We start from the raw sequence: 15,604 nt of genomic DNA, 5'->3' as shown, positions 1-15,604 counted from the left end.
TCCGTCCGCCTTGGATCAAGTCTCATTTTGGCGTGCAGAGAAGTGGAGGTGACGGTGGCCTGGGGCGGGGGGGGGGGTCATTCATTCCAGAAAGGAACTCGGATGGCATGGTCTCCGTCAGCCCCGGCCCGGCCCCGGCTCCCAGCGCACACGCGTCCCCGCCCGTGTCCCCCTCGGCGGCCAGTGCCTGCACCCGCAGGCAGGGCGGCCCACACCCGGCCTCTCCCGGATCTCGTTACCCAGGCGGCTCTCGACGGACCGATGCAAGCCGAATGATGACCAGTTGTGGCCAGCAGTCCTTGAACGTGCTCGCTGTCCTCTCGTTGCTGATTTCTGCAGGTAGGACCTCCGTGGGTGGCCGGTGGGGAGGGGGGCGGGGGCGCAGGCGGTCCCTTCCCGGGGTCCGCGCTGGCCGGGGCCGGGGTCCGGGTGCCGGCAGGGAGGCGCCCCTCGGCCCCCGGCGTCCCCCCTGGTGAGGGCAGCTAAGGATGGGTGCCCGGCAGGGGGAGCCTCCTGTGTGCTGCGCCCCACGTGCCTGCCACGGGACCGGGCTGAGGGCCCTCCTGGGCGCGGTGGGGTTAACGGCGGCTGCCGGCCCCGGGAGAGGGCTCCCCGCGACTTCCTACCTACCCCCCGAAAGCCAGGTCTGAAACGTCGCGGTCATCCCGTTGCACGGATGCGGAAACTGAGGCTGAGCGCCGGACTGGCTAACGGGAGGTGACGGCTAGTGCAGGGGCCGGGGTCCTGACCCGCCTCCCAGGCGCCCCCCGACGGGGCAGGTGGGCTCTCGCACCCCTGTTGGCAAAGATGGGCGTAAAGCAAGCCCTCCGGCTGCCCCAAACCAGAGCTGGCCCGCTGGCAGAGCCCGATCCGGCTCGGAGCAAGGCGCCAGCTCGGTCCTCCCCCTCTGTCTCCGTCCGTCTGTCTGTCTCTCTCTCTCTCTGTCTCCCCCATCTTCTGGTTCTGTCTCCGTCTGTCTCTCTGTCTCTCTCGTTCGTCCGTTCATCCCCAGGGGCTCCGCACGCCTGGTGCTCTGGCAGAACTGTTCACACCAGCTTCCTGCCCTTGACCCTTCGTTGAGGGTCTGGTTCAGAAGGAGGCCGCGAAGGGCCCTGGGGGATGAGGGCTCCCAGGACAGCAGAGCCAAAGCCAGGCCAAGGCCCTGGGGACCAAGCTCGTCCCTGACTCCTTTTCGGTGCATTAGCTCATCGGGTCCTCCCTGCCACCCGGGAGACAGGAGGAAGGTCCCCCCCCCCCCATTTTACAGATGAGGAAACTGAGGCTCAAAGAAGGACAGTGAGCTGCCCGAGGCGACACAGTCACACTGCCGTTAGATGATGGCCGTGTTGGCCCAGACTGGTCCCCAAGATGGGGACGCGCTGTGGTCCTCGCTCTCTCCTTGGTGTCCCCTCCCCACCTGGGCTGGTTCTCCTGGTGCCTCAGGACCCACCGGCCTCCTAACAGAGTGTCCCTCTGTCCTCGGGCCCCAGGCACAGCCTGGGACCGCGCTGAACCCAGAAGCCGGGAGGCACAGCCCTGTGTTATCCACTCACACCTCCCTGCTCGAAGCATAGCCGATGCTCTGCTGTTTACAGAACCCTCCTCAGGGGCGCCCGGGTGCCTCCGTCAGCTCAGGTCATGATCTCACGGTCCGTGAGTTCGGACCCCACTTCCGGCTCTGCCCTGACTGTGTGGAGCCTGCTTGGGATTCTCCCTCTCCCTCTCCCTCTCTGTCCCCCGCCTCCCCCCGCCCACTCGCACTTTCTCTTTCAAAATAAAGACATAAACTTTCAAAACAAAAACGAAAAACCCTCCTCAGAGCCCCCAGCCATCCGGGACCCCGGTGGTCTCCCCTCTATGTCCGGGACCCCGGTGGTCTCCCCTCTATGTCCGGGACCCCGGTGGTCTCCCCTCTATGAGGGGAAGGAGGCACAGAGAGGCCGTGATGGTGCGGGTAACCCTGTGTGCTCCAAGATTCAGACCCAGCTGTCCCGGCCCCTAGCCCTGGGCTCCGTCGGCTCTCGCACTCTCTCCCTTGGGAAGCAGGGGTGGCCTCCCTGTCTTTGCCAAACGGCAAAACAGGTGACTCTGACCATCTGTGGCGGCCGGTGGCCAGGGTGATCCGGGGGGATGCCCCGCGCCCTGCCTTACTCAGCCTCCCTCCCCACCCCATCTCTGCACAGCGGGCTCCCCTGAAACCCAGCTCAAAGACACCCCCCCCCACCTCCCGCCCCGCCCCACTCTGTCCCTTCCCTCCCTGAGCTTCCTCGCCTGTCTGGACGGGGACACTTCCCGCCTCTCACCCTCACATCCAGCCGTTAGGGCGTCCTTCCTCTGGGCCAGTGGGTCCCAGACCCGCGCCCATCAGCCCCCCTGCAGGGCCTGGCCTCACCCCAGCGCTTCTCATTCAGAAGGTCCGCCGAGGGGCCTGAGGAGCTGCACTTGTGACACATCCCCAGGGGATGTAGACGCAGCAGGTCAGGGCCCAACACTTGGAGATCACCGCTCTGAGCCTCAGTCTTCTACTCTGTACAGTGGGAGTCCAGGAGACTAAACGAAACGGTGCCTGCCCCACCAAGGACGGGGCGGCCTTAGTGACCCCTGTCTCCCCGCAGGAGGGGCTTCCGTTTCCCAAGGTCGAGGCCGAGCAGGGGGCCTGGGGGGGCTCCCCTGACTCCTGAGACGGGGGCCCACCTCCCCACCGTGGCCATGCCAGCCCCACGAAAGAGGGTGCTGTACTTCGGGCACAGGATCTCACGAGGCCACCCGAGCCGGCCCCGGCACCCCAGCTCACAGAGGCCCGTCCGCCCACCGGCCCCGCAGCCCAGCTGGGACTCCCCTCGCCGCAGTCTGATTACCTCTAAGCAGACACAGAGCTTTGAAATGGCTGAGAAGCTTTTGCAAAACCAGAGGCTTTGTGGTTGCAGAAGCGTCCTCAGCCAAAGAAGCCCCTTTTCGGCGATACAAATTAGATACAGCGATCCCTTTTATGAAGATACTAATTAAGCCCGAGACAGCAGCTTCCAGATTTTTTTCCATTGTTATATCTGCTTAGGCTTTCGGTCCTATTTATCACCGTCGGCGCGACTGGTAAATACTGGCCTGGGCCTGCAGCAGCCTCTGTGGCTGAATAGGGGCCCCTCTCCTTGGGCTGGGGGACGGGGGGTCCAGAGCTGGGACGGCCCTGTGACCGTGAGAGGGGGGCGGCCAAGCCAGGCTCTTGGGGACCTCCGGGTCTCGGGCACTCGTTCAGTAGCAACCGTGGTACAGAGGAGGCGTCGCTTCCTCCAAGAGGGCAGCCTGGTTCCCTCACCCAGGTTGCCCGCCACCCAGGCTTCCTGGGCTTATCGACAGGCCCGCCACCAGCCCACGGGGTCGGAGAGGTTCTTAAAGCCAGCGACGGGGGAGTGGAGAGGGCTGGACTTCAGACCCAGGCAGGCCTGAGCTGGATTCCCTCTACCACCCCTTACCAGCTCAGGCAGACCACTGGAGGCCGCTGAGCCTCAGTGTTTCCATCTGTAGAGTGGGAAGGCCAAGCGGGTTCAACGAGATACAGCGCGTGACGTGCAGAGCAGGCGCTCGGCGAATGTCGTGTCCTTGCCGTGTGCAGAGCCCCGGAGGCTTAAGATGAAGCCCTGCCCGCAAGGGGCCCCCAGTCTGGGGGACACAGTGTAAGCAGGGCTGACAGCAAGGGGGGCCTGGGCCGAGACAGCAGCCCAGAGCCAGCTTCCTGGCAGAAGTGAGGCTCACACTGGACCCCAGAGCCCTTCTGGGGAGGGAAGAGGCTGGCGACACCGCGAACCAGGCTGAGCTGGTGGGCTCCCAGGGCAGCCGGGCTCGGGGAAGCACCCCACTGAGCCGGTGACTCTGTTTTCCAGTCTTGTCCGCGCACTTCCGAGTCTGTGAGCCATACACGGACCACAAAGGCCGCTATCACTTCGGCTTCCACTGCCCCCGGCTCTCGGACAACAAAACCTTCATTCTCTGCTGTCACCATAACAACACGGTTTTCAAATACTGCTGCAACGAGACAGAGTTTCAGGCGGTGATGCAGGCGAACCTCACGGCGGGGTCCGAGGGCTACATGCACAAGTGAGTACCGCGCTGGGGCCGCGGCCCCGCTCCGACACTCCGTCCCCGGGGGCGGCTGGCAGCTCACCGGACAGGATGGGTGGGCCCGGGAGGAGTCTGGGAAAGCCTTCAGGTGACGGGCGTTCTGGCCTGACTTTAGCCTTCCCTTCTGGGAAATGGGCACGTCATACCGACGGCTGCCTCCCTGCCCACCTCCCCCAGCTCCCAGGGCTGCTGCAGAAGTTAGATGATGTCAAGGATGTGGAAGACTTTGAGGCGTGGAAGGTGCTTGGGCCTGGAATCCGCGTTCGTTCGTTCGTTCGTTCCTTCCTTCCTTATTTATTTGCACGACAAATATCGATTGACAGTTCTGACCCAGAGATCAATCCCACGCAGCCCCTTTCCTTAAGGCGATTCAAACACAAGAGACCGAGGCCCAAACGGAAGGGACCAAGAGCGTAAAGAAAGAGAGAGAGATATCCCCGGCAGAAAGGCAGTGGGAGTGTGCTAGGTAAAGGCGTGCGGGATCGAAACGACATGCATTTCTCTTACCGTGAGCGAAATAAGCGAAGCATCTTTCCACATGTTTGAAAGCCGTCTGTGCTTTTACTGCGAGCCAGCTGTTTATGTCCTTTGCCCCGTCCCCATTGACTTTTCTGCTGTTCTTTCTTAGTGATTTACAGGCACTCTTTATATATGAAGGGGATGTGATGTGTTGCAAATATTTTCTCAGTGTGCCTTTGAATGTGTGATGCTTTCACCTCATGCTTAATCTTTAGCTGTTATAGGATCACATCGGATCCATTTCTTATCTTTGGTGTCTTCTTCTGGGTGTTGTCTCAGACCGAGAAAGTCTTTCCTGATTCGGAGCTCATAAAAATCCCCTTATGTTTTCTTGTACTTTTTTTTTAATGTTTTAATTTTTTTTTTTTTTTTTACTTTCAAATCTTTGATCCGTTAGGAATTTATTTGGATGTAAGTTTTGAGGTAGGAATCCAACTTTTATTTTTTCTTTCCAGATAGGCAGCCAGCTGTCCCCACACCATTCACTGAATTGCCCATCTTCCCCCCACTGATGGAAACGTCAAACTTACATACTAAAATATATAAATTTGAGTATCTAGATGGTGACACATTCTCATGCCTTTCACTGGTCTATCCATACACTAGCATCTCACTTTGTCAACCACTGTGGCTTTTGATATGTTTCAATGCCTTCTTAGACTATTCCCCCAGCTCTTTTTTTCACACGAACTTTGGACGTATCTTGTGTCGTCTTGCTCCCCGCTTCAAGAATCCAGGTAGCATTTTTTCCTGCGCTCGTGTCGAATGCATGGGTTAATCCAAAGAGAATGGACTTGCCATGACATTGAATCCAAGAACAGAGTACAGACAGTCCCTGACTTAAGCTGATTCAACTTAGGATTTTTCAGCTTCACTAGGGTGAGCAAGCTGTGTGCGTTCAGTAGGACGCGTACTTTGAATTCTGATCCCGTCCTGGGCCAGCAGCGTATCGTACAACCCTCGTTGGTAAGGCTGGATAGCGGCAGCCTTACAACTTCCAGTCGGCCAGGCGACCATGGGGCTCGACCTCCAACACACTTAACCAGCAGTCTGCGCCTATGTCAATCGGCGTTCTGCTTTTTTCGCTTTCGGAACAGCATCCGCTAAACTACGTGACGTGGTCCACACTTGATTATCACCCAAGGCTTTGCGGCAGATGATTGCCCAGCTGCAGGCTAACGGGAGTGTTCTGAGCCGTTTGAGGGCAGCTGGGCGAAGCTGCGATGTGCAGTGTGTCCTTACAATATTTTCGGCTTACAGCCGGCTTCTTGGGACATAACCGCGTCATCAGTTGAGGAAGCTCTGTATGTCTTCCCAGTTCAAATTTTCTTCCGTAGCGTTTTGGGATTATCTTCACGGGTATCGTATTGCATATCTTTTGCGTTTATTCCTCCTTACTTCTTTTGATGCTGGATCTCTTCTTTCATTGCATCTTCCAACTGACTCTCGTTTCGATGACAAAACCTAATGGCTTCTATATAAGAATTGTAGGGGCGCCTGGGTGGCTCAGTCGGTTGAGCGTCCAGCTCTTGATTTTGGCTCAGGTCATGATCTCACCGTCATGAGATCGAGCCCCACGTTGAGCTCCTCCCTGGGTGTGGAGCCTGCTTCAGATTCTCTCTCTCCCTCTGCCCCTCCCCCACCCATGCTCACCCTCTCTCAAAATAAATACATAAAAATATACGAATTTTATGCTCAGCTACCTTACTGAAATTCTCTTTGTAACACTTTTTCAGTTGATTCTATCACATTTCCAATTATGCTATTTGCAAACAGTGACAATTTTATCTGCTTTCCAGTTTTTGTGCCTCCATTCTTTTTCTTGTCCAATCACATTGGCTAGCACCTCTAAAACCATCTTTACAGTGATCAGGCATTCTTCTCTTGTCCCTGATATTAATTGGGATGCTTCTAATATTTTCCCAAGGAGCCTGAGGCTGGCTGTATTTTCTTCATGGTAAGGAAAAGTCCACTTGGAAGGAAGGAGGGTTTGTTGAGTGACTGTGGAACCACAGCGGAGGGGTGGGGGGCGCGGTCTGAGCCCCAATCTCTCTGTCCAGCGCTGGGACTTGGATGCTTTGCCGCCGTGCCGTGATCACTCCGGGGAAATCTCTTCCCTTTGGTCAGGCGGGAGATGCAGACTCCTTGACTATCGTCCAAATCTCCCTCCTCCCGCCAAGGCCGACTCCCCAGCCCTTCCTTCCTCAAATGCATGGGTGCTTCCCCTGAATATCTTGCCATCTGCTCAGGCCTTAGAATAATTCTGTGTGTGAAGTCGTTTAGCAAGTCCTGTCCATCACAAGGGCTGGAATCGAGCCTGGGATCTGACCCAAGTCTTTTATAAGACCGAAGACTGACTCCCCGAGGGAGGAGGGCGGTACCAGCACTGGGGTTAGGACCCCCGAGGGCTGTCGTTGTCGGCCGAAAGCCAGACGGGAGACAGAGGCTTGGCAAGGCGAGCAGGCTTCTCCAAGGCTCTGGCGACTGGTGTCTGGAATCCTCATTTTGAAGCCCACAGGTTTCTATAATCTGCACCCTTCCACAGGATCTCACGCAGAATACCCCATCATTTCAGCACCGCGGGGCCTGCTTGCGGTGATAAAGAGTTGGGCCCTGAAATAAAGCCGTTCCCCTGGGCAGGGCTGGAACTATTGAAGAAGCCTAGCTTAGTTCTTACCCTTTAGCCCCAGAAAGCATTTACGGGGCGTGCGGCACGGGGTTAGCACGGCATGTCGCCGAAGGCACCCCACGGCCCATCCTTAGCCCACGTCGCACGCGGGGAAGGTGGGCGCGGAGAGGCCGTGTAACTTGCCTGCTCCGGGCAGCCGGTCGGCGATGGAATCAAGAGCCAAGGGGAGCCGTGGGGAGAGGCGGGGGGCGGGCGCGGTGGGGCACAGGTGGAGGGTGAGGGTAGAGGGGCCGTGGGCTTTCTCCTGAGGGCCGTGAGGTGCCCCGAGGGCTTTAGCTGGGTCTGTTCTCATGGATGGTGCTCGGGACAAAGACATAGGACACCACAGAAGCCAGGATGGTGGCCTGGGCAAGACCGGGGCCCTGCTGAGGAGAGAGGCCAGCATCATCTAGAGATCATTAATCCAGGGCTCAGCTCAGAGGCCCCCAGGCAGTCGCCCAAGCTCAGGGACTGGGGCTCAGGGGGCTAGACCGGGGCCTTGCATCCAGGGGGAGCCTGCGGCAGAGAGGGGACAGCCCGGAGGGACGTGAAGGAGAGCCAGGTGGTAGCCACCTCGGGGACCGTCCTGCCCTCTGGGGCCCTGACCCCTTTGGGCAAGACGCCTGTGTTATTTTGTTAACAGTGGCTGCCTTCACAGCTACTCTGAGAGGAAGAAAGAAGGGGCTGGGCCCAGGCTGGTGAGATCACCGGGTCCGGCCACCGTCGAGGCCTGAGGGACGCCCGGGGCCCTTGTTAGGGTCACCGGTCCCTGGAAAGCCAGGACTTGTCTGATGCTGGGGAACGCACCAGATCTCAGCCAAGAGGCCAGATGTGCCAACCTCCCGGACCCGTGAGCGCCCGCCGCGGCCCGTGCGGGGGGACCAGGGCAGCCGTGACCCCCAGTGGGGCTTTCTGAAGATGCACGGGGTCCATTAGCACACGCCTGCCTGGCACCCGCCCACCCCACCCACCCCGCTGGTGAATCAGCGAGGAGGCAGGGCCGGTGACAGGGAAAAGGAGAGCACTTCTGATGACTTATTTATTTGTGTTTTTCTGGAGGAACAGAATGGTTTGTTTTGGTCCTGGCAGAAAGGCAGGCAGAGCGAGGGAAGCAGCCTCGCCGAGCCCACGGCCACGGCAAGGTGCCACTTCCTGCCACGCGGGCAGGGGCCCTTGGCGTTCAGGAGACGCATGCCGCATGCCTTCCCGGGGCCGGTGGCTCAGGCTCGGGGCCCCGGACCTGCCTTGGGGGCGTCCGCCTGGGGCCCGGGGTGGGGCGGGGCGCTCAGGGTCGGCGGTCAGCTCTGTCTGGGGACAGCGGTGGCCTGGGGCGGAGTCTCGTGCAGTGAGCGGGTGTTCCTTCACCAGGCAGGTGGGCTGCAAGAGAGGGAGCCTGGGAGAGGGACCCTCGGGAGGCACAGGGGTCCTCTAAGGCCTCCAAGGACGGACTGGATGAATTCTGGCTCCCCACTTGGCCGCACGTGCAACCTCTCTGCCCCAGAAGCTTTCCTTTCCCCGGTGCCTGAGGACCTGGGCTCCCCGGGGCCCTGGGCCCCGTCCCGCAGGCCTCGCGTCACCGTCCAGACGCTTCCAGCCACGGAACGCAGCCCCTGAGGGCTGTCAGAAGCTTCCAGATGTTCTCGTCGGCTGTTCGACCCCCTCAAGCCCTGTTCGGCATGGAGCCCGCAGACGCACGGGCAGCCTTGTAACGACCGGAGAGGTCCTAGAATCACGACGTTCCTTCGTCAGAATACACTCTGCTGAGCCAGGGGGAGGGGAACGCTTTTGAGCACTTGCTGTGACGTGAGGGGCCTATCCGGGACTCCTCTTGCCTGTCCTCGTGGGGCCAAGCCCGTTGCCGGCGGGGCGGGAGGGACAGTGAGCGTTCTGATAGTAGTGGACGCAGCTTCGTTGGCCCGACAGGCTCCCTGCCGCTGTGTGACCCCGGGCACGTCGCTTGGCCTCTCTGGGCCCAGGCCCATTGAGCGTTCCTGTGTGTGCCTTCATCATAGGAGCCAGCAGCCGCTGGGTCCTTTCCCCTCTAGGCCCCGTGTGATCGCATGAAGCCTCATAAACAACACCGCCCCTCGAGCAGGGGTACCGTTGTCTCCACTTGGCAGATGAAGAGAGCAAGGCTGTGGCCCGAGATCACGGAGGGAGAAACGCGCACGGCTGGGCTCTGAATCCACGCGGGCCTGACCTCTCGGGCCCAGAGTGTAGTCACCGGGGTTACCAGCTCGTCACACGGACCCACAGGCCGCCTCGTGAGCGGGTTCGGGGCTCAGGTAGCTTAGGTGAGGTCGGCTGGGGGCCCTGCGGCCCGTGTACCTCTCTGACCCGCTGGCCTCGGCGGGTCCTCAGCGGGGACCGCCTCTGGGGCCCTGGCGGGAGCCGCCTTCCGGCCACAGCCGGCCTCCTGCCTACGTACCTGCTCCTGTAACCAGTAGGTCCTCAGTGAGACCCCTCCAGGCTCTTGTTTGTTGTTTGGGAAACACCAAAAGAATTGGAGGCTGTAAATATCCCCAGATACACTGAAAACCTGCCCTCTGGGGCTCCCTCTGGCTTCGCATCTTGCCCCACAAAACAGCCGCTGCTTTATATCCTGCCCTTTGCAAAGCACACGCGTACACACGACAAAGACCCCTGCATCTGGGTGGAATTAATGTCCAAATCGCATTTTTTTTAATGAGGTTCAACAACAACAACAACAACAACCCGGAATGGTTCCAGCCGGCCAACCGTGAGGAAGGCAGGCAAAGAAAGGCAGGAGAGCCGCCTGGGGATGCTGTCCGTGGCCTGGGCTTTCCAGCCACCCACCGCGTCTGGCGAGGGCTCCCTGGCGGGAAGTCCGTGAAGGTTGCGTCTCCTGTCGGTGCGCCCGTCCTTTCCCTGAGCGGGGGGTGGGGGGCGGGGGAGAATCAGGGCACCACTCCCCATCCCCCCAAATGCCAGTTGGGACAGAGCAACACAGTGGGATGCAGGATGCTCCGGGGCGGGGGGCAGGGTGAGCCCAGCCACTGTGGGAAATCCCCCCCCTGGACATCTGGACGTGACCTTGGGGTTTTCCCAAGATTCGGCACGCCCCGAGGTCAGACGGACCCGGGTCTGAATCCCGACGCAGCCCCTTCCCAGCCGGCCGGTGACTTTGCCTCTCTGGACCTCGTGTCCTCACCTGGACCTCCTAACTCACCGGATTGTTGCGGGGAGTGAGAAGCACGGGGCACCGGCGTGCTGTGATCGCCTGTATCGCTATGAACAATTAGTGAACGTGCAGAGAGAAGGTGAGGTCTCGTGAGGGAGCTAGTTATATATCGAGGTCTCCGTTGTCACCAGCTCACCGAAGCATTCGACGTGCGTTCGAGCTCTGAGCTCGAGGGGCCAACAATCCCACAAAACAGCCAAGACGACACGGTGTGTTCTGGGAAACCCAGTGACTTTGGGAGCCCCAGGGAGGCGTTGGATCTGACAGGGGACACCCAGGAAGGCTTCCTGGAGGAGGAGGTGGCTGAGCTGAGACACGGGCGCACGGGAAGTAGGGAGCGGGTTCCAGGCAGAGGAGCGGCACAGACCAAGGCCTCGAGGCGACCTTTCTGCCCTGGGAACCTGGGGGCACCTGTCCAGGACGCTATTGGCGCCACGGTTGAGAATGTGCACTCTGGGGCCAGACTTCTGAGTTCAAATCCTGGCTCTGCACTCACTGGCTGTGAGATCTTAGATGAGTCTCTTCACCCCTCCGAGCCTCAGTTTCCCATCTGTAACACGGGGATGGTGGTGATAGCAACGATGCTTCCTTCCGTGTTGGCTGTGAGCGCCGAAGGGGCCGCCGTGCAGAAGCGCGAAGAGCGAGGTTCGCTGGTTGCCGCTTTCATTACTGTTCTTGTTCCCTGCTGGCTCAGGCCCAGCTGCGGTCCAGCCACCACCCCCGGGCTGGCATCCTGGTCTCCCTCTCTGCAGGGGCAGCATCTGTAAGCAGCTGGCCCTGCCTCCCGCTTCCCGCTCCCCTCCCTCAGCCCCGAGGAGGCCGCTGCCATGGGAACCACCAAGGAAAAACCTGATGTTCGGAGCGATGCGGTGGGGGCTCCGGGGAGGCTGGAGAGAGGGTGCTGGGGAAAGCAGGAGGGCCGGAGACCGCAGCCAGGCCCTCCTCCTCTGTCCACGTGGACGTCCACCCCAGGACTCCTGCTTCGGCGAGCCAGGCGGGGACTGCCAGCCTCTGTTCCCTCCCAGAAATTCCACATCCAGATGTATCAAGGCAAAGCTGGCTTCTGCCTGAAGTGCGGCAGCGTGGGGCCTGGCTGTCAGTCATTCACACCTTAGCACGAACAAGCCCCCGAGACTGCTGCAGGCCTCGTGGAGGTGGTGGCTGGAGGTGGGGCCACACCAGGGAAGGAGGGTGGCTGAGATACGGACTCGCATGTCCCCCCCCCTCCCCCCAAGCAGATACCAAGCCCTGAGCACTTACCGGGGCCTGCTCCGTGCTGAGTGCTTGGGCACCCAGAGACCTCCCACTTGAGGGACCTCCAAGCACCCAAGCCAAGTCTTCAGGGCGAAAGACTGGCTAAGCAAGGGGAAGGGAAGGCGTTCCGGGCAAAGAGCATGTGTGAGCCAAACTGAACAGCCCTGGCCCGGGGCCCAGGAGTCGGAGGGCAATCGCCCCCGTCTCGCTGCTGAGGCCACGACTGGGCGGGGTGAGTTGAGACGGTCTCTGCCGGGGCCCAGGGACACACAGGGGTTCTCCCAGGCCGCACAGCAAAGCTGGGCCAGGGAGGAACCTGAAGACGGAACCAGGTGCCCTGGCTCCAGGCCTGTGCTCTCCAGCCTCGGGCAGGGTCCAGAGGGACCTGCCGTGGGGACCCAGGACACCCAGGGGCCCTGTCTGGGCCGGAGCTGGGGGAGGGGGCAGTGAGGCGGGACACTGGCTCTGCTTTTCTTCAGTGCCCCTCCTCTCTGCCACCCGCCAGCGCTCACCCACCTGAACAGATGCCCGCAGCAGGGACCAGATGGAGGCGGTCTCTGAGTGATTAATAAATCAGTCTCTTTAAACAGCCACAGCCCCTGGCGAGCACTGTTTGGAGCACAGCAGCCCCAGCCCAGGAAACAGCCCTCCCTGGGCTCCCAGGGGACACTCAGACCCTGGCCTGGAGGTGGGGGCGGGGGGACGGATAGACCCAGACGACTCGGTCCCGGGGGGTGGGGGCCGGGTCTGACGGGCACTCAGGACTGTGGGTCAGAGGAGGGGTCTGTAGGAGGGGCAGCGTGTCTGGAAGGCTTCCTGGGGGAAGCAGTGTCCAGGAGGCCAAGGGGGAGTCGGGCAGGGTGGCGGGGAGCCAAGCTTCACAAAGGAGCTGTGAGCCCCGGCAGCCTAAAACTGGGGCTGACAGCCCTCAGTGGGGAAGTCCTGGGTGAATGAACAACGGAGACCTTGGCGGGGGACCCTGAGAGCCCCAGCCACGCACCCTGTGGCGGTGCTGGGGGGAGGGGGAGAGGGCAGTGGCGGCAGGGGCTGTGAGTGCTGCGTGGGGCGCAGGGAGGGAGGCTGAGCCCACGTCTGCTTTCTGGACTCCTGAGGAAGGGCAAGAGGGAGAGTCCGAAGGGGGAGGGGCTGCCCGGGGGAGGGGTGCCCCCGCCGTATCCCCCACAGCCCATGGGGGGGACGCCGAGGGCCAGGGGTGTATGGCTCAGGAAGTTAGGGCCTGCGTTTGCCCTGGGTCCAGTAAGGTAGGGAGGAGCTGCTGGGGGACAGGGAGGGAGGAGGCAGTAATCCATGCAGGAGAACATCCCGGGAGGTGAGGACAGCACACACAAAGGCCCGGGGGCGGGCAAGCAGGGGGCACCCCCAGGGGACAGCCGGCAGGCCCAAGAGCAGCACGCATGAGGGTGAAGGTCTTTCCCAACTCCCTGGGATCCCTGCCCCCCCCCCCCGGGGTCCTGGGGGCGATGCTCCGTGGGGGGGGGGGGGGAGGGACAGGGCACAGAGGAATGGATTCCAAGGATCTAGGAGGACAGGAAGTGGAGGGTGGGTGTGAGGAGGGGAGCCAGGACACCGTGCCCCCAGGGAGGGGCTTGGGACCCCGAAGGAGCCCCGAGGATTAACTGTCGATGGGGGCTGTTGCTGTCTTTGCTCTCAGTGTCTGTCTCTGTTTCCCCCCAGCAATTACACCGCCTTGCTGGGAGTGTGGATCTATGGCTTTTTCGTGTTCATGCTGCTGGTCCTGGATCTTTTGTATTACTCGGCAATGAACTACGACATTTGCAAGGTTTACCTGGCGCGGTGGGGCATCCACGGACAATGGATGAAACAGGACCCCCGGCGGTGGGGCAATCCTGCCCGGCCCCCGCGGCCAGGGCAGCCGGCCCCGCAGCCCCAGCCTCCCCCGGGGCTGCTGCCGCAGGCCGCGCCCACGCTGCAGGGAAATGCTCACCACCCACCACTGATGACCTTCCAGAGCTCGTCTGCCTGGTGAGTGGTTGCGATCAAGGCCCCGGCCGCCACGGATCACGGGCCCTTGACAAGCTCGGAAAAGAGCGGGTCCTTACTGCTTGCTGTGTTTGGCTCGCCGACCGCCTGATCGTTTGCTTGTCTTACTTGCCGAGAAGGATTCGAAGGTGCCCGTGAGAGCACGAGCCTGGGCAAGAAGGTCAAAAACGAGAGGTGGACGCGGAGCTTGGGAGCCGAGCTCGCAAGTTGATGGCACTCAGAGCCTGGCGCGGGAGTGGTCGCCACTGAGCGTTTAATGGAGTCGTGAGTCTCCCGGCTACCACGGCAAGAGGGGAAACTGGATGGCTTGCCGAGTTTGCGCGGTCTAGGCAGAGGAAGCCAGTGGCTTTTTGGAGGTTGGGGGATAGGCTTTTTCGGCATGGAGTTAGAAAGTAAGCCTGTTACTGGGTTGGTTCCTTAGGTTCACGTGCACTGAGCCCCACAAGGACGGCTGAGGTTATGCAGGCCAGCTGCTCGGGGGTGGTCCAGGGGAAAGGAAGGGAGGCGGGGAGGGAAGCGGGATATTGGGGGCTTGGCCTAGTAGCCTGGCTGCCCCAGGAGAGCCGGGTACTCCGCCCAAGGGGTATGTTCAAACCTGACTTTCTCTACTCTCTACTGTGTGAGTCCCAGGCCAGCGGGAGGTAGGTAGGGAATGACCGACCGTCCTTGGGCAGGGCGGACTTGGACGGAGTGAGGAGGGCTGTACGTATTTTTTTTTTAACTCTATTTATTTATTTTGAGAGAGACGGAGACAGTGCAAGGAGGGGAGGGGAGGGGAGGGGCGGGGGGGGCGGAGAGAATCCCAAGCAGGCTCCACGCCACCAGCCCAGAGCCCGTCGCAGGGCTTAATCCCACGAAGCCGCGAGATCGTGATCCGAGCCAAAACCAAGAGTCGGACGCTTTAACCGAGGGAGCCACCCGGGTGCCCCGCGGCCTGTACATTTTGGAGCAGGAGACGAGAGCCACGCAGAGGGCAGACACCCCAGTCAGGAGGTTTGATGTGGGGATGGGCTGCAGCCGTGGTCACGTGGGACGTGGGGCACATCCTCCCACTGAGCCCAGCCTACGAGGTCCCTCCCACAGTCTCTGAGCTTTGCGGGAAACCCGACCCGGCTTTGAGCCCCAGCAACGCGTTCGGGCAAGTCACCTTCCCGATCATCGTCCCAAAGCCCCCTGCCAGCTCCCTCCGAGGGTTGAATTAACTGTCTGGCACACAGTAGGTGCCCAGTTAACGACTGGTCCTTCCTTGCCGGAGATGCGACCAAGCTAGTGAATGATCGTTACATAGCTAGCAGGTACTGACCTTTTCAATAATGAATGACTTAAATAATTCATGAAGAGGCACTTAAATCAGCTTATTGATTGAATAATTGCCCCATCCGTCGTGCAGGAGACAAAAACACGGCCCCGTGCACCTCAGCTTGGCAGGTACCGGCCGAGCCGGCCCTCTGGGCCCTTCCCCCGTGCCGGGCCGCTGGTGGTATCGAGGTGATGGGTGGAGAACCCCGAGGAACGGGGCGGAAAGGCGGGGGCCCACACAAACCTACAGACCTGGCCCCGATGGTGGGGTTTTCTGAAATATGGGTCTCTGGCGGCAGCCGTACCTGGGGCGTCTGTCGAAATAAATCCCTGGGAGCCTGCTAATCGGAAAACTCTGGAGGGGGCGGGGTACCTGAGGGACCACAGTTTGGGAACCACTGGACAATGTCATTCGTACGAGCGGCCAAGTTTTCGTGAGAAAGCTCACGGGGACCGTGCATAAAGTCCAGACACGAGACTGAGCTCGCGTCCCCGAGCTGTGCTGAGTGGGAGATGTTTCACCC

The 15,604-nt window shown here is 60.8% G+C and overlaps 1 protein-coding gene across 1 annotated transcript; it reads left to right on the top strand.

Annotated features, from left to right (window-relative positions):
• Positions 1-251: 251 nt before the first annotated feature.
• On the top strand, positions 252-13,767 carry SHISAL1 (shisa like 1). The gene is made up of 3 exons (XM_047066415.1): positions 252-339; positions 3,879-4,092; positions 13,455-13,767. The coding sequence occupies exons 1-3, from the start codon at positions 273-275 to the stop codon at positions 13,765-13,767; spliced, it is 594 nt and encodes a 197-aa protein (XP_046922371.1). The 5' UTR covers positions 252-272.
• The last annotated feature ends 1,837 nt before the right edge of the window (positions 13,768-15,604 follow it).

This window comes from Lynx rufus, unplaced genomic scaffold (assembly GCF_022079265.1).
Source record: "Lynx rufus isolate CCGP_SWC_20201006 ecotype Redwood Valley unplaced genomic scaffold, mLynRuf1.p SCAF_7, whole genome shotgun sequence".
Taxonomy (NCBI): Eukaryota; Metazoa; Chordata; class Mammalia; order Carnivora; family Felidae; genus Lynx; species Lynx rufus.
This window is presented reverse-complemented; position numbering and strand designations above follow the sequence as displayed.